At 39.5% G+C, this 18,661-nt stretch overlaps 2 protein-coding genes across 2 annotated transcripts in view; one reads left to right on the top strand and one right to left on the bottom strand.

Moving 5' to 3' along the window:
• LOC110153501 (mucin-19-like) overlaps positions 1 to 14,609 on the bottom strand; it is a 17,304-nt gene extending 2,695 nt beyond the window's left edge. The window contains 25 exon segments of the mRNA XM_055153901.1: positions 80 to 189; positions 368 to 437; positions 518 to 687; positions 1,673 to 1,877; positions 2,165 to 2,351; positions 3,693 to 3,928; positions 5,502 to 5,601; positions 7,317 to 7,447; positions 8,736 to 8,764; positions 8,848 to 8,989; positions 9,115 to 9,225; positions 9,675 to 9,726; positions 9,728 to 9,832; positions 10,715 to 10,884; positions 11,076 to 11,148; positions 11,348 to 11,539; positions 11,611 to 11,715; positions 12,372 to 12,491; positions 12,494 to 12,515; positions 13,194 to 13,342; positions 13,768 to 13,856; positions 13,963 to 14,003; positions 14,163 to 14,326; positions 14,328 to 14,407; positions 14,519 to 14,609. Of these exon segments, the coding sequence (XP_055009876.1) occupies positions 80 to 189; positions 368 to 437; positions 518 to 687; positions 1,673 to 1,877; positions 2,165 to 2,351; positions 3,693 to 3,928; positions 5,502 to 5,601; positions 7,317 to 7,447; positions 8,736 to 8,764; positions 8,848 to 8,989; positions 9,115 to 9,225; positions 9,675 to 9,726; positions 9,728 to 9,832; positions 10,715 to 10,884; positions 11,076 to 11,148; positions 11,348 to 11,539; positions 11,611 to 11,715; positions 12,372 to 12,491; positions 12,494 to 12,515; positions 13,194 to 13,342; positions 13,768 to 13,856; positions 13,963 to 14,003; positions 14,163 to 14,326; positions 14,328 to 14,407; positions 14,519 to 14,609 (2,944 nt within the window).
• A 210-nt stretch (positions 14,610 to 14,819) lies between these two features.
• LOC129408960 (neuronal PAS domain-containing protein 3-like) lies at positions 14,820 to 17,339 on the top strand. Its single transcript, XM_055153897.1, has 3 exons — positions 14,820 to 14,928; positions 15,054 to 16,044; positions 17,036 to 17,339. The coding sequence occupies exons 1-3, from the start codon at positions 14,820 to 14,822 to the stop codon at positions 17,337 to 17,339; spliced, it is 1,404 nt and encodes a 467-aa protein (XP_055009872.1).
• The last annotated feature ends 1,322 nt before the right edge of the window (positions 17,340 to 18,661 follow it).

Below are 18,661 nucleotides of genomic sequence, written 5' to 3'. Positions count from 1 at the left end.
TGCACAATCCCCTATAATATGTAAAAAGTAATAACAGTTTTGTATAGATAAAAGGAACTAGTTTGCAGAGTGTACTCACATTTGCAGTGGTCTACACAGATATGTGAGTCTCTGTTTGCTCTGGTTTTGTTGTCTGGACAAAAACAACCTGCAATAGTATCTGTCACAGCCTCTCCTTCCTGTCTATTTCTGAAAGAAAAAAAAAACAAGAGCACTGTTACAATGTAGAATTAGAATTAGTCAAGGAGGAGTCAAACTAAAGTACACATTTCTTTAAAAAAGTTAATTAATGTAAATGTAACTGGAATGAATATTACCCACTTCAAATTTCTACATTAAAGTCTGTGTAGCATAAACAATGACTAACCCTTCAAAGCAGAAATCATCCAGTTTAGGACTACATTCTTTATAAACTAGTCCATCTGAGCAGTTTGAGCCTGAAAAAGATAAGCACAGTTTAAACTTAAACCAAATATTTAGTAGGTACAAGTCAAGCAAAAGTAGAAATTCTCTTTACCACAGCTTCCTTTGGCGTGCTGTCTCCAGTCGACACAGAAACCCACTTTTTTACAGGCATCTGCAGCTTTCTCCAAAGAGGAACAGGGAGCAGCAGAGCCACAGGCGTCAAACTGACAGTTCTTAAAGAACTGCTCTAGATCCACGTGTTCACGGCACTGTGCAAAGAGCCTAAAACACAACACATATCTCAGTACAGAGATGTTGTCATCTCACATAAAGATTCTGTTTTGAGGAGAGAACACTATTTTAATTTGGTTTAAAACTCAAAAAATTCCATTTTACAGAATATGTCCCCGTTAAAGTGCATATGACAAGTTTGTGTTTGTAAGTATGACTTGGTGAAGATGTTATCGCCTATTTTTATTAGTCTACTTTTTAGTAGTCTTTTGCCCCTTGTTAACACACCTTTGGTAACAGTTATGATATAAGCTCTTACTCAAACTAGGAAGTACGAGCACATAAGTCCTGTACTCAGGTCTTTGCACTGGCTCCTGTGGCTCAGAGACTTTAAAGCTGCTCTGTTTGTACAAGTCTCTCCATGGCTGAGCACCAAAGTACATCTGTGACATGTTAGTGTCATATGAACCATCTCGCATTCTGAGGACCTCAGGGACCAGCCTCCTGCTGGTGCCTAGAGTCAGGACTAAACAAGGGGAGTCACCGTTTCAAGTTCACTCAGCTAAAACCTGGAAAAGTCTTCCTGAACATGAGAGGTCTCTTCTTTGACGCAGGCTCAAAATGGTTCTGTTCACTGTGCATATGACTGAAAGGACTCTTCTCTCTAATTTATCTAATTAATATCTCTCTCTCTTTTAATTTAATCTTAAATTTTGTGATGATTTATGTTTTTATTTGTTTTTATTGTGATTTTAATGTATTTCTTATTCTGTAAAGCACTTTGAATTACTTTGTGCTATACAAATAAACTTGCCTTGCCGTGCCTATATGTCATATCAACTAGGAAGTAATGTTGTCTTCTTCTTTAACAAAATTAAATAAACTTTGATAAAAGCAGGGATTTTTTTTTTTTTTGTAAAATCTTATTTAAAATATAATTATGTTAACTATTTTAGTGAAAAAGTACTGTACCTCACTAACCTGTGATAAGCACAGCACTTTTATCAAGTCTGTCTTGTTTGTGTGTTAAACTCACTGATCGTTGAGCAGTTCACAGAGTGGATGTGAATGGGAACAGGGGGGTGTTGGAGTGGGAGCGCCACAGGGAATGTCTCTCGGAGCAGATACACACTTTGGCTTTTGGGGGTCTTCATAAATCCAGTCATAAGCTGTTTTGTCACAGCAACTGTCTTCTTCAATGTATCCCCCGGGCCGAATACAGGACTCACCTCCGCACACACCTGTGTAGAGAGTTCAGATTAAGTCATCATAAAATCATCATTATCATGCATTAGAGATATAAAGAAATGAATGATGCATTGTGGGATATGTGTTTCTAGAGTAGGATTACATTAAGCCAGGCCCGGTTCTAGCCTGCTGAATTTGGCTGAAAATATTGTATGTGGTATGTGTCTCTTCATCTCTTTATCAATCCATCTCTCTGTCTCTGTGTCACTCTCTTTTTCTGTCTCTCCGTCCGTCTCTCCCTCTCTCTCTTCATCCATAGAGCCTCCTCCTCCGTACCCACCACACTGTCCCTGTGTGTTGTAGCCAAAGTTCTCCATGGCCAGACTGATGACCAGAGAGAAAGAGGGCGTGAGGCTGACGTATGAGCGGATCTCAGGCAGGACCAGCGTCGTCACGTATCCCGTCGATTCAAACCTGAACCCAGGTTCTTCAAAAGGAACTTCTATGAACTCGCTGTTCAAAGATGCCTGGAGGACACAGTGGAAAGAGATTATATATATGTTTTAAATTAACTAATCTGGAGGTTGTGAGGACTTTTAATTGCAAGATTGCATTTATTTTACTGGGTGTCAATATGTTTAGCAACACATAACACGTCACTAACAAAATGTAAATAAATAATAGTGTCCATTAACCTAATTTTTGTAATATAATATGTTTATAATATATGTTAAGATTGTTTTGAGATGTTATTGCTTTGCCTTGAATGTTCCACAGTGTGGCGATAATCATATCTAGCTCCATGGAGACAAGCCGGTGACCAGGTACATGTCTGATGAGTGGAGCGGTGACCATGTTCACAGTAAGAACATCTAGTGCCATAGTGTGGATCATTCTACATACACAATAAAAGCTGGTTTAAAGGTTAAAGTTAAAATGTACACTTCTGAGCTTTTAGCCTTGTTATAATGGTGTTACCTCATCAAATACATACCCGGAGTTGTGTTTTGTTTCATTCATGTTCGAGTAATCCACATCTCAAACACCCAAAATTGTGTTCCACCTTGTGATGTCATGAAGTGATACTTACCTTTTAGTAAGTTTAGTAAGTTTTTTCAATTTATATAGCACTTTTCACAGGCATATGTCACAAAGACGCTTTACAGTTCATTATTCATTCCCTCCATACTTGGTGGTGGTAAGCTACTGCTGTAGCCACAGCTGCCCTAGGGCAGACTGACTGAAGCACAGCTGCCAATCTGCGCCATCAGCCCCTCTGACCACCACCATCACTCACACATACACCACTTTCATACTAGGCAATGTGGGTGAAGTGCCTTGCCTAAGGACACAACAGCAGTTTCTGTGACTGGCGCGCCCCCTGTGGCTGCTGATTTTCCCAGCGGTCTCCAATCCAAGTACTAACCAGGCCAGACCCTGCTGAGCTTCTGAAATCTGTCAAGATTGGGTTTTGACAACCTAGTATGGCTACCTTACCTTACAGTATTTTACCTTTAGTTCAGCAGAGACTGACAATCCTAGGGCTGAAATCATCCAAATGATTATAGTGAAGATGTATGGAAAAACACAGTGGATCACTTCCTTTATTACCACATGACATCACAAGGTGGAACAGAGTTTCAGTTTGAGAGAAGAGCTCAGCCTAAATATGCAGGATTTGTGAGTTAAACACGTGTGAATAAAACAAAACACAACTCATGGTGTGTTTTTGATGAGGAAACAACATAGATCAGAAAATAGCCTAATATGGGCCTTGTAAGTATCAGTTGTTCAATATCAAAAGAAGTTTAAAGTTACACAGGTCTACAAACCAGTTGAGAATTGCAAACTCAAAAACCAAGTCAGACCTGAACTACATATGAGTCAATGGAGAGCGTGGCCGTCTTTTCTTTATATTTGACTATCACACCCTTCACACAGGAGCCGTTCAGGCCTTCAATACAGAAGTAGTTGTCCACAGCGATGGTGAGGTTGTACTGAGGGAACTGTTCCTCCACCAGGACATATGTGCAGTCATCAAGGAAATCAAATGTTACGCCTCCAAATGAGATGTAGTGGGGGTCTCCGTACAGCTCACAGCGGCCTATAAGAAAGAGAGGCCATGAACATAAACAAGACAGACTTTAAATCAGTCCTATTTAATACTGAAAACAATCAAATTTATTTCTCTCAATTAAATAAAGAAAAATAAAATCTAAACTAAAAAATAAACTACACTAGGCTTTTTAAAAGCTTTTACTGACAGAGGATTGGCTGTAGATCTTTCATTTGAAAAGCATCAAGCTGATCATTAACGATTTTAAATGATTAGATCGTAGGATTGTATGAATGTACAATTTCTGATTTTAAAAGGCCAAAAAATACTCTTTCCAGTCTCTATTCATAGCTGTAGCTGAATGTAATATACATCTCTGAAAGGGATGCACTGATCTGATACCAAAACTGAAAAAATTCCAAACATGGGTTCAGTCAGTCAGTAGCCTAGTTGGTCATATAAATTGATGTAATAAGACTATCAGTATTTTGAGAGAGGGTGGGTGGAGAGCCCCTGCCTCATTTGGAGGAGTTCAAAGTATGTACATGAATGAGGGGAGGATGGATTGACTGGCGGATTGGTGCAGCATCTGCAGTGATGTGGTCACTGTATCAAACCGTTTTGGTGAAGAGGGAGCTGGGCTGAAAGGCGAAGCTCTCGATTTACTGTCAATCCACAATCCTCCCCTCACCTATGGTCATGAGCTCTGGGGAATGACCGAAAGGACAAGATTGCGGATACAAGGGGCCAAAATGAGTTTCCTCTGCAAGGTGGCTTGGCGCTCCCTTAGAGATAGAGTGTGGGGTGCCCCAGTGACCCAGCCCCGGATAAGCGGAAGAAAATGGATGGACTATTTAGTGGTCATAGTCGGGACAAAAGGACTCATAATATTTTTTTTATTTACAGACAGTTGTTCTGTAGTTACTAAGGGACACATAAAAGTTACATAATGCATTTGAATCAGTTTTAGTCTTATTTTAGTTTTTGTTTAAAGGATTTGTTTATCAGGTAATAGCAGATACTTTAAGCCATAGTATCAGAATCGGTATTGGAACTGAAAAAGCTGGATTGGGAGAAGTTCATGTATTCATACTCTCAGGTAGAGTTGGTTTGCTGCCCTGAGACAGAGGGAGGAAGCAGGAGAGCTAACCACTCTGCCGCTATGAAGTAATGCTGCTTGGGTCTTTATAAAGTAAAGCATTACAAAATACAAAATATTATAATTGTTTGTCAAAATACTGAGATACTAAGATTTTCAGATATTTTCTGCTTAGTTACATAGTACAAAGAAACTAGATAAGAGAGTGATGGCAGTGGAGACAATGGTGGCCTCCCATAGTCTATTGTTCTTCCCCATAATCTAAAAACAAGCTGAGCAAAAAACTGGTAAAACAAAATGATACTTTATACTTGTAGTGTTATCATAAACACATAGTAGTAAGTATATTCAATGTGTAATCAGTGTTTTTTGTTTTGTTTTTATCAGTAGAGGCAGTAAGCGACATTTAAACAACAAAATATTGTATACAATAAAATTATTGAAATACTGAATATCGCTTGTGCGTCCATAGTCTTAGCATTAACCTGTTGGAAACACTGTGTAAAATTTGGGTAAACTTACAGTCACACATTGGCCGTTCACAACATCCATCGGACACATTCACGATCAGACCTCTGGGGCAGTTGGGAGGGGAATATTCTGGACACGTCACTGGAGTAAGCTGCAGGACACTGTTAGTGCAGGTCACATAATTCACAGTCCTCTATCCAGGTCTCTCCACATGCCCACTTCTGCTTGGTCTTCAAGTTAACACACTCACAAGGTCCTACAGAGACGAATTATAGTATATAGTCACATATTTTTTTTGTGGATAGACCAACAATATTTCATAAACTATTATATTTTCCTAAACTATATCAGAATATCTCAGTAATTTCTATGTTAATGTATTTTGACTGCAGTGTAATACATTAGATATACATTCTATAATTATAAACTGTCTACACTGAGTATTTAAAATACATATAAAAAAAATGTTTTGTAAAATTTTGGTTAATTGTCATTCAAAAATAAACTTTTTCTGTATTTGGGTCACATCTTTAGCTAGGATTTTGGCAAAGGAGTACCAATGAGCCCACTACACGTTTTGGGTCAATGTGGAAAACCAAGAATGTTATTATTATTTTTATATTAAATAATTTGTAAAAAATATATACTAATGGTCATGCAAGAACTAGAATTTTTGGTAACATTATGAGTGTAATAATATTCTAAAATAGCTGAATTTCTGTGCTCCTGACTGTTAGTAGCATTTCAAACAACAAATTTAGTTAATTCTAAAAATGTTATGCAGATGTTGAAATTAAAACAAAACAAAAACAATTATCTTACTTTCTGTCGTTGGAGAACTAGTTGTGGTCCAGTTTGTAGTAGTTGTAGTACTTGCAGTAGTTTGCACAGTAGTTGTAGTAGTAGGCAAAGTTGAAGTACCCATAGTAGTTGGAATAATAGTAGTGGTTGGTACTGCTGTGGTAGTTATGATTGTTGTTGTAGGAGTTGTAGTAGTAGTTGAAGTAGTGGTGGGTACAGTTGTAGTAGTAGTCAAATTAGTGGGGGGTACAGCTGTAATAGTAGTTGAAGTAGTGGGGGGTACAGTTGTAGCAGTAGTTGAAGCAGTGGGGGGAACTGCTGTAGTAGTAGTAGTAGTAGTAGTAGTAGTTGAAGTAAAAATCCAGGGGGTTCCAATTATAGTAGATGAAGCAGTGGGTGGTGCAGTAGTAGTGGCTGAAATAGTGGGGGTACAGTTGTAGTAGTAGTCAAATTAGTGGGGGTTTATTTGTAGTCGTACTTGAAGTAGTGGTTGGTGCAGTGGTAGTTGTTAAAGTAGTGGGCGTGTTAGTTGTAGTAATTGAAGTAGTGGTTTGTGCAATAGTAGTTGGTGAAGTAGTGGGTGAGGTAGTTGTAGTAGTAGTTGAAGTAGTAGTTGGTGCAGTAGTAGATGATGAAGTAGTGGGTGGGGTAGTTGTAGTAGTAGTAGTTGAAGGAAAAATCTTGGGGGATACAGTTATAGTAGATGAAGCAGTGGTTGTTGCAGTAGTAGTTGAAGTAGTGGGGGATACAGTTGTGTAGTAGTAATCAAAGTAGAGGGGGGTACAGTTGTAGCAGGTGTGGCAGTAGTAGTAGTAGTAGTAGTAGTAGTAGTAGTAGTTGAAGTAGGGTTTAAGTTGTAGTAGTAGTTGAAGTAGTGGTCGGTGCAGTAGTAGTTGGTGAAGCAGTGGGGGGTACAGTTGTAGTAGTAGTTGAAGTTGTGGTCGGTAGTAGTAGTAGTGAAGTAGTGGGGTACAGTGTAGTAGTAGTTGAAGTAGGGGGTTTAATTGTAGTAGTAGTTGAAGTAGTGGTCGGTGCAGTAGTAGTTGGTGAAGCAGTGGGGGGTACAGTTGTAGTAGTAGTTGAAGTTGTGGTTGGTGCAGTAGAAGTTGAAGTAGTAGTAGAAATAGTTGTAGGTGCAGTAATAGTAGTAGTAGCAGTAGTAGTTGTAGTAGGTAGAGCCGTGGTGGAGGAAGGTGCTGTTGGGAAAAAAAGACAATAAGAGTTGGTTTGAAAAATGTAGTTAAGTTACATTAAGTTAAATTTCTGTTATTATTATTATGAGTGTATTTTTTAATTAACGCTTCATATAATCTTGACATGTCAATTATTTGGACTGTAGATCAGAGAAACATTTTTTAAAGCTGCATTATGTAACTTTTGATGTAACAGATGGAGGGTCTGTCAGTTGCTTGTCTTGGAGATGTTCTTATCTGGAATGTTCCACAGTATGGAACCGAACACATAATCTTGGATGTCTGTTTTAATTTTATCTTGACAAGCATGCGTCCTTGCCTTGCCTCTCCACAGACCTGACCTGTAACTTCTCTCCATGGACACAGACATGAACAGAGCCATACTGTGGAACATTCCAGGCAAAGCAATAATAGCTCTTACTGGTGACTAGTGCTGATTTATTCTTCATCAGAAATACTGTACAGCAGAGGTGGAACCAAGTCTTTGTTTTGCAAGTCTCAAGTAAGTCTCAAGTCTTTGAACTCAAGTCCGAGTCAAGTCCTAAGTCAAATACTTGCAAGTCCAAGTCAAGTCTGGCCAATAAGTCCAAGTCAAGTTCAAGTCATCTGCTTTGAGCTTCAAGTCATTTCAAGTCTTTAAACCAAAGTACTTAGACTTTTGCAATTTATATGAATTTTAAGATAAATTGCACTTAAAAAGCCATAGTGTATTTATATATGAGTATTTACAAAGTATATAAGAGTTATAAAAAATAATTTAGTTAGTTAATTTTTCCTTTTTAAATGTATTGACAAGATCTTAGTGTGAATCATTACGGTCAGAATAGAAAAAAAATCTGATTTAAAAGTGCTTTTCAAGTCTTCTGAAGTCACAGGCCTCAAGTCCGAGTCAAGTCCCAAGTCACTGACCTTCAAGTCCAAATCAAGTCCCAAGGCTTAGTCCATTTCATCAAGTCAAGTCTCAAGTCCTGAAAATAGTGACTCAAGTCTGACTCGAGTCCAAGTCACGACTTGTAAGTCCCCACCTCTGCTTTAGAGCAATATTGTTTATGTTAGAATTTGGATTTGGAGTTAAGGTTCTGAAAGAGCAGAATAAGCCTCACATTTGGGCTTTCAAATGAGGCCAGGTGTGTCAATATACTGAGAATAACTTATTATTGATTAAATTATTTGTTCATTTAGGATCTGGCAACCCTCCATGCTGGCAACCCAGGTGAAGCTGTGATTGTATGTAGCTCTTAAAAAGCACTACTGTTCCTTTAAATGACATACTTCATAAAAATATACTTACTACACTTAATTTTTCCATTCTGACAGTTGCTACAAAGCACAAAATAAGAAGTTTAGCAGTTAGCTTCTACTTTTACTTTCTTCAAATTTCTGATACATTTGTAATCACTTACCATTCTCTCAGATCTATTAAGACCCTGGTCCCCGGATCTAGGACAGTCCCATTGAAATAACAAGTACAGTTTCGCAAATCTGTGCATTTTCCAGTATGTTCATCATAATACGGCTTCTCTTCAGGGCATCTGGGATAACAACCTTTGACATAATTTTACAGATGTCAGTGTAATATTATAACAATATTCCTTCTTTAAAACGTTACTGTTTGACACATTAAAAACTATGAATTATTAAATATGGTTTGGCATTTCAAGCCTTTGTACCTTCTAGTTTATAAGTAAAGTCTTCGTCTTGGCCACAGGTGAGCAGTTGACCACAAGCTTGATAGTGCCACACACACTGGTCGTGCTCATTGTAGTAGTCACAGTACACCGCTGAAGAGAAATAAAAATACTTGGTCAGTGTTAATAGTGTAAACTTGGTTTCTATAGTTAACAGAAGTACACTTTCCAAATGCCAAACCAAATGCCAAAAAAAATTGAATATAATATTTCCTTGTATTAAATCAATCATTACTCCAATGCGTGCCTGAGCAAATTTAACTCCAACAATGTGGGCCAAAAAATGCAAATATGAAATATGGGTGTGATTCTTGGTTATCTGCTGTGTGTTATCAGTGCCATTTTGAGGAATTTAACTTTAAAAATATGGGAAACAGCCGTCTTTATTCAAGGCAGCGGTCACTAGAGGCTGCAAATATAACTATTGACTAAAAAGACTAGGGACAGTAGACAGTACTAGTCAAACACTACACAGTTAGCAAAAAAATGTTTTTGATGTTTAGTTCCACTGTAATTGTTAAAGATAAATAAATCACACTCACGGCATAGATCAGGAGTTCTCCAGTCCACACAGACGTCCCAGTGGCTGCAGGCCTTCGGCATAAGCGGCGACAGCGGTACAGAAGCCCAGAAACCTCCCCTCAAACTCACACGAGCAAGACTCCTGCACACAGGCCTGGTAGTACGGCTCTGGGTCCACCTGAGAACAGAACATAGACACATTTTAAAGGTGCATTGTGTAATTTTTATGGAGGAAGGTCCGGCAAATGCTCTTCTTCTTGGAGATGTTACTGCTTTGTCTGGAATGTTTCCCAGTATGGCATTAAACCTTTGTATCTTCAGAGACCAAACCAGACCAAGTTGCAGGTCAAATCTGTGGAGAGGCGACCCCGTTCACAGTTGAGAATGCCTGTTTTTCTAGGTATTTTTGAGCTATAAAACCACCTGTAATTGAATAAACGTAAACGTAGAGCTGTTTAATGCCATACTGTGGAACATTCCAGGCAGAGCAATGACATATCCACAGAAACAAGCAGGTGACAGACCCTCAATCAAAAAGTTACAAGAGAAATTCAGATTTTGGGGGGGTTAATTAGTAATCAGATATGTGCAATAATAAATTAATTGCTTTGTGTTGCATTTTTTTGTATGAAAAGTGCTCTATAAATAAAGTTTGATTGATTGATTTTACATTTTGTTCATTGTAAACTGTAAAATTTAAATGACTTATAATGTAGAAGCGTCCACAAATGTACAGTTCAAAACAAAATAGACACGCTGCTCATATATTTTGAAGGTCAAAATGAGACTGCTGTGTGCTGTCTGCATCTTAATATAAAGCGTTTTACTGTCTAAGACTCAGGAAGTGCACTGTTAGCATGCTAGATGTTGGTAATGTTTATCGTTCTCTCCACTTTGGCCTCTGACAGTTGTGAAAAGCCCTTATAATCTCATCTCAGTGAATAATCAGGACTTTGGACTACTGCCAACAGTTTAAAATAAGCTAATTCTATTTTTCATGTTTTTAAAATAATAAAAACAGTCCATTTAAGGCAAAGAATAATCATATAAAACTTTGTACTTTAAGATGACAGTCTTTGAACGTGTCTCCTGTAATGATCCGGCAGCGTCTTTGGGCCCAGGCTCCACAGTACGAGTTTCGTTCACACGGAAATATCTCCGTCGTAACATCAGAACAGGGAGGGGAGGGGCTCTTCCAGCTGTTCCCAAACACCACCGGAGTCAACGCCACTAAAACAAACAAACAAACACAGTTACTCACAATGGTAAGATAACAGGCCTGTCATGATAAATACTATATCAACTTATCAAGCTGGAACAATATTTGGGGCTAAATATTTATTGCCCGCACAATTTCTTTGCAAAAGTCGGGAGATTTTTGACATTTATGAGATAATATATAGACGTAAACTTAGATTTACCTGATGAATCCTTTATTTGAAGATCATTCATCTCATTGGAGTCAAAGTTCCCACAGAGGCCACACACCTCTTTCTGTGGAACAAAAAACAGTAGTACAACAGGTGTAAAATATGCCCAAAATACACAAAATATACAAGCATGTATGTATAAATGAAACAAAACAAACACAGAAAAATTAAAAGCAAGGATCTATTTGGGCAACAAAAGTTTTAAAAGCCTTATTTAACTGGGGTATTGAAAAAATATGTCTAATTAACAAAGTTTTCCTCACCCTCCATTGTGGCTGCAGTTCTATTGTGATCCAAGTGTGTTTGTCCCAGATCAGAGTGATGCCTTTAGTGGGGACAGTTATAATGATGTAGAGACCCACTGTTTGAATTGTGTACGGAGGACTGTGTTGGAGCAGGGCACTGTGGACCTGCTCCGTCACTTTCATGTCACTAAGAGAGAGGCTGAAATGGTCCTTCAAGAAAAAAATTATCACATTGAGGCCTTAACTATCGTACAATGAAGAGGTTGTTGAAAAGTACTTACTTTGACATCCAGCACAATTGATCGAGAACAAGTAAGGGCCTCGTCACAACAGGGAACACTTTCAACTCGGACAGAAAATGTACCATTTCTCCTGCCACAGTCATCCTATAGAAAATAATTAACTTTACTTTCACGTTGTTAGAGTATCATTGTCACATCTCATACACTGGGACTAGAGAAGGATTAAACCCTGACTAGAACACGACTGCAAGTCAAGTCTTCATCATAACTAAACTAGGCTCAGGGGGGCCTGATGTCCATCAGTCTGCCTCATGGCAGCTGTGGCTACAGTAGTATCTTACCATCATTGAGTATGGAGTGAATAAATAATAACTACAGTGTAGCACTTTGAGCGGCTTTGACAGGCCAGTAAAGTGCATTACAAGTGTAAGGCAAAATTATTCTGAAGAAAGCTTTGACGTATAATTGTAAGGTTGGAGGTTAAATCCCAGTAACCAGTCCAAGCATTACCTTATATGCCTATGTGCATAAGGTCAGTAGGAAAAGGCAAAGAATTATTGAAGAAAGAAGAAATTAAATTTGTGTGTGGTTGAAGTTGTCGTATAATTGTAAGGTTGGAGGTTATAATCCAGCAGTCTAACCAGTCCCAAGACACATTATATACCTATATAGGCATATAGGTCAGTCAGTAGGACCAAGGCAGTTGTGCAGCTGTGGACAACTAGCTTAGCTCAGACTAGATCACAGAGAAAAAATTTGTATAAAGTGAATAATCTAAATATAAAATCCTATGTTCTTACCTTGACTAATGTGTACTGACAATGACCATCAAAGCGAAACCATTTGGAGTCAAAAGTCTGATAGTGTCCATTCCCAAAAACTTGACATGTACTGGAGCACAGTTCATCTGTGCACTGCACTGCCACTGGCCATTAGAGCACACACTGAAAAATACATACATTTTTGCTTTAATTATACATCGTATTTATTAGGTTTATTTGGCATCAGAAAAATTCAAAACTACTCATAGTTTAACATTGAGCTGGAGGACAGGTCAGAATAGTATGGTAGAATTTGCCTTTTAACTCTCCAAATGCAGATGTTTTGATTTGCTTTATGGTTAATATCACTCAAATTATCCTCTTGATGAAACAAAAAAGTGTCACAAATTGCTAAATTAATGTCAATGTAAAGTTGTAATGTGTGCAATGTGTGTGTTAATGTTGATATTTTTTTCAGTAGAATATATATTATATATTTTTTTTTTTTAAGTAAAAACAAACGAGTTGATCAAAACTGATTTTAGATCACAATGAACCTATGATGAATACTGTACTGAAAACTGTAAATTGTATAAAAAATTAAATTTTTTCACTGTTGTATTAACTATAGAAGGTCCTTTTTTCAAACATTATAGTATGATTGATTGTTGTCAGATGAAATGACTTTAACTACAGAAGGACGAAAAAATTTAAATGGGAACTTTGTGAACTGAACTGAACCCATAGAATAATACAAAAGCCACTGTCCTCCATCAGAAATGATAAAATGTTTAATTATGAATTGAACCTATTGCCTTAGAAATATCCTTAAACCCTGTAGCTGTAAACACAGATTAGTACCATGATGTACAGGAGCTCTTGACGGTCTCTCCTGCATTATAAACTTTTCCACTGTAGGAGCAGGTGCAGTTGTCCAAAGGCACACAGTCTCCATGATGATTCTCAAACTGGTCAACCGGACAGTAACAGCCGCTCTCACAAGAAGAAGTCTGGAACATTAAAAGGCAAACATTTAATCAATATAATTAAAAATCAAGTATTCATAATAATTTCTTTATTAACATCAGTTGAACTTAGAGGTGGGAGACATAGTGAAAATGTAACAACAGCAAAATTAAGTATACTCTCTGCATTAAAAACTATAAAACGAGATTGAAAATACAGTTCATTCATGTTTTTTCTGCGATATTTCATCTTTACCCATGACATTTACCAGCATCTTTTAGCTAATATCCGATGGTTTGCCATACAATGATTATGATATGATTATGATCAAAATAATTTGGACAATCGGACCCATCTGTACATTTCATAGAAATACCAAGAAACATCGTAAGTATTTTACTGATACAACTGAGTTGCAAAATATTAAAATCCATATATTTAGCAGTCTAATACCTTTGCTAATACTTACTGTGGGTTTGCTGAGACTGCCACAGGTTTTCTGAAGAGTGTTCACTTTAAAATCCGAGCAGTGAACACAGACTTTCCCATTTGTGCATCCTGATGAAAGTTATTTTAAAAACAACATAAAAAAAAAGCATTTATCATAATTGCAAAAGTATAACAAAAATCTTCTAAAGCATGTATGAGAGTGCATATGATTTACCACAATCATCTGAACACTTCAATTCTCCATCTTCACAAAAACTGCAAAACAAACAGATCACTAGTCATGACCAGCTACAAGAAAAAACTAAAAAAAAAAACACGGTGACATAAAACAGCAACAGTTTATATGTAGTTTATTTTTTAGTATCTAAAAATTAATACACATTTTTTTTGCTTTTAAGTCCATGCTCAGCTCACCACTGTCGCCCGTCGATAACAGCAGGCCCGGGGGGTGTGGTGCCTCCGTTGTAGTGGCACTCGCACTGAGACTTGGGGCTGCAGATGAGATCTTTGTTCAGGTGGGTTCCTTCAGGACATCCACAGCCCTCCACTGGAGCATCCTCCAGCAGACAGCACAGGTCCAGGGCCTGACAGGGACCGACAGGTGCTGTTACAGGCCACAACGTTATAGGAAAACTCCTGGTTCCCCGGGCACTCCACCGCTGCAACACAACAACACAGAGAATTTAAATGATTAAGAATTAGAGAACACTCAACTACAGATCACATGATCTGCTATAAGTACAAATTTGTAGTGCTAAATAAATAACTACATTTTACAGTGGGATAAATGAGTTTGCCCTTTTTCTTGTCTATGTATTCCACAGAATTCCTGTATCTTTTGGAAGATTTTGTTCTTTGCATTAGTTTTTTTTTATACATTCTTCAACAACACATAATTAAAACTGGACCTGGACTAGACCCTGGCTAAACTTGGACCAAACCGAGTCAACATCAGAACTAAACTGAGCTTAAACTACTTGGATATTGTGCAAGGAGCTAGCTATGGGCCATTAAGAGTAAATGTGGCAGAAAATGTAGCAGAAGACCTTCCAGAAGAAATACTTCGAAGGAATGATAATTTCATCACACTTAGACCAACGAAACCGATGTTGGGAAAACCATACCAGCAGACAGCCGAGTAGAGCCAAAAGATGGAAAGGCTTAGACAGAGAGACGGAATGTTAGAGCTCCACACTGATGAATAACTCTCATCTGAACTCACGGACAGTCGATTACCTCGTGACACTGATGAGGACTACCTCTCGCCCTTGTGATTTGCTGGCTAGCAGTGACAAGCACGAGCAGCTACGAGAGATAACGGACTTGGAGCGCTCAGTGGGATCGGAGCCATCAGCGCGTTGGGAAGTTTAGGTGGACTTCACATTAAAGTGGAACATTACGGAGAGAGCGAAGAGTTACAGACACGATTAGCAAACTCTTCATCGTCCGAAGAGGAGGGAGGAGAAGAAGAGGAGAATTTAAACGAGCAAGAATCAGGTTTACAAGAGTGTGAGAGTAAACTCCAGAAACGCCGGAAACGCAGGAAATCTCAGCAGAAGTGGGAACGCAGTCGCAGGATTCGCTTGTCCACGGATTCTCCCAGTCCGATTCCTTTGGGCGAGAATGCCACGTTAGCGGAGAATTTAGCGACTTCGGCTAACTCTCCGACGAACTCCACAGCGATGTCAGCTTCCTCTGTGCTGAAAATCAAAACGGAAATGGCAGAACCGATAAACTTTGATAACGACAGCAGCATTTGGAACTACCCGCCGAACCGGGAGATTTCCAGGAATGAGCCGCCGTACAGCATGACGGCGAAACCAGCGTCAACGAACAACAACGGAACGCCTGAATCCTTCCCGTCGCCGCAGGGCCAGAGCGTCGCCATTCCGGACTCGGTGCTGACTCCGCCCGGGAACGACGGAGGGGGCGGAGCTACTGTGCGGAAAACGGCAAGCTTTAACGGTAACTCCACGCCATCGTCTTCAGCGAGCGTGACAAGTTTAGCTCCGCCCTCCAGCGTGTCCTCTGCAGATCCGCTGTCTCCGCCTCTATCGGCGTCTCCGCGGGACAAGCAGCAGACCACGCCCACTACGTCCTCCACCAGCCCCGCCTCTTCCTGTGCGAGCTCCGCCCCCTCTTCTTCTGGCCCCGCGGTGCTGTACTCCGGAGACCTGGAGGCGCTGCAACGACTTCAGGCCGGAAACGTGGTTCTTCCTCTGGTGCACCGAGTGAGTGGGACGCTGGCCCCGACGAGTACCAGCGCCCCCAGAGTGTATACCACCGGGACTATCAGGTATTTACAGATGACAATATAAACTAGTATGTGTTAATAGCACTTATTATTTTCATTACTGTTTATTAGGGATGTAACGATATCCAAATCTCTCGGTACAATATTATCACGATATGCATCTCACGGTACGATATTTATTGTGATATTTTGGAGAGGCTAATTTCTGCTTTTAAAATACCTTGACAAGTGTGAAATTTGGTGTGAATTATTTCCGTCATAATCCCAAAAATTCAAGTAAAAAACATATTTCTTCATGTTGTCTGCACTGAAATGAATCATGGGATACGTAGTTTTCGATGTTCATAAGCTGTTGCTAACAGGAACTTGTGATTTGATATATTGTAACAGTCCACAATATTATTGTGAGACTTTTGACGATACAATATCACAATATTTTGTTATTGTTACATCCCTATTTATATCTCCATGGAGAAAAATACATTTGACTGACCCTCCACCAGAAAAGTTACACAATGCACCTTTATATTTACCAATATAAATGTACCTATAAGGTATGTATACTTATATACATGTATACTACATGTATACTTGTATACAGTATGTACTGTAATACCACTGTGTGCTGGGACTATACCACAGGAACCCTCAGGTTTAATATATTACACTGATATGAATATATATGAAGTAATTACATAAGTGTCACCAGTACAAACAGTTTACATGGATCATTAATGTACAGTATGAGTGTTGGCCCTAACACTGACCCTTGTGGAACCTCACCTGTAATATTTTGATACACAGATTTGTATCAGCCTGCCCAAACTGCTGCCTGTTTCCCAAAGAATTCTTCAACCAGTTTACTGCTATTCCCCTGATGCTGTAACCTTCTGGTGTTTTATTTATTTATTTTTTTTGTATTAACATTTGCACAAATACTAACAGAAATATCAATATAAACTCTTTCTCCTGCCCCTCCTCCTGGCTCCTCCCTCCTCCTGGCTCCTCCCTCCTCTTGGTCCCTCCTCCTCAGGTACGCTCCGGCCGATGTGACTCTCGCGATGGCGCAGGGAAACCTTTTGCCGAACGCCGCGGTGAACTTCGTGGACGGCTCTGGTTTTGGTCTGGACCCGAAAACGCCGATGGAGATGCTGTACCACCACGTGCACCGGCTCAACATGTCTGCAGCCGCCGCTGGGCCATTTGTGGGCGCGAGTACGAATCCCGCCTCCGGGCAAGTCACGACGGCCGAGGGGCTTTTCTCCTCACTGCCTTTTCCTGTCTACAGCAACGGCATCCACGCCACGCAGGGCAGCCTGGAGCGCAAGGAGGACTGAGTGTGCCGGACTGTGACTGTGCCGGACTGTGACTGTCCGGACTGTGCCTGTGACTGTGCCGTCTCTGCTGACCGTGCTACTGTGCCAAAACCAGCCCAGGACTCAGACAGACAGGTGCGATAAGGAGAGGCAGGGGGCGCTATGGAGCAGAGTTTAAGACCAGAAAAATGCATTAAATCTGCAGTAGTTAGTTCAGTCCTCCAGCTGAAGGGGTCACATTCTGTAACTTTTTAAAGTACTTCTGGATTCTCCAACTTTGACCTTTTAATGTTCAAACTTCAAAATAAAAGGGCACATTCCTGACATGTATTTTTTTAGGTTTTTCAGGTCAGGAAATTGCCTTTTACTTCAAAAATCAATCTTTAAAAACAAACATTTATGAAAAAATACAAAACAAAAAACAGACCTTTTGCTGGACAAGAACCATGTGGAAGCAGCTGTCCCAGACACTTGTGTTAAACTGATGCAGAATAATACAGTTAGTTGTGTAGATTTGATGTCTTCTTTTGGCCTCTCTGCTCCTCTCTCCCAGTTCTTATGGTTCTCGTGGCTCTGTTCGGGCTCTGCCTTGGTTCTGTCTCAGTCCTGTCTCAGGTCTCTGGGTCTGGGCTGGTTTCCACAAAAAAAGACTCTAAAAAATGAATGATGATATTTCTACACTTGGTGCAACCCGGAGTTCCGGTTCAGTTCCGGTTCAGATCCGGTTCAGATCCGGTCAGATCCGGTTCAGATCCAGTTCAGATCCGGTAATGGCGTTAGGACAGACGACGGATGTAAAACTCAAGCACTTTTTGGTCTGGAGTTTGGTGATTCGACTGTGAGCTTTTCTAACCTCTTCATAAACTAACACAAACTGCTTTTGCCTTCAGAGAATTCCCCGGACTCAGCGAGCGTGGGACATTTACATATTTTTGTTTTTGTGTCGCCATGGAGACACAGACATGCGTATATAATGTGGGACTTTCCCCTCTTGATGTGATCAAGGCTCGAAAAAAGACTTTTTTGAACCGGGAGGCAATGAAATCTTTACAAAAGGTTTTGGGACATTTGTGGAGGAAAGTGCAGAGGAATATGGCTATTACTATGAATATTTTTGTTTTGTTTTTTATAAAATATTGTAGCTTAGATTCAGAAATGAAGAAAATATAAAAAGCAATTCCAGCCGGTGGCGCTGTGATCTCGAATGTTAAATCTTCTTCCTGTTTCCGGAGATACACAGGTCCCTGAAGGAGCAGCGCTGAGAGGTCAGAGGTCAGAGGTCATACACACTATGTTTAAAAAGAGGGCAGATTAAAAACTATTACCATTTTTTTTTATAACTG

Source organism: Boleophthalmus pectinirostris, unplaced genomic scaffold (assembly GCF_026225935.1).
Source record: "Boleophthalmus pectinirostris isolate CB_2022bp ecotype Guang Dong unplaced genomic scaffold, ASM2622593v1 HiC_scaffold_18, whole genome shotgun sequence".
NCBI classification, from domain to species: Eukaryota; Metazoa; Chordata; class Actinopteri; order Gobiiformes; family Gobiidae; genus Boleophthalmus; species Boleophthalmus pectinirostris.
This window is presented reverse-complemented; position numbering and strand designations above follow the sequence as displayed.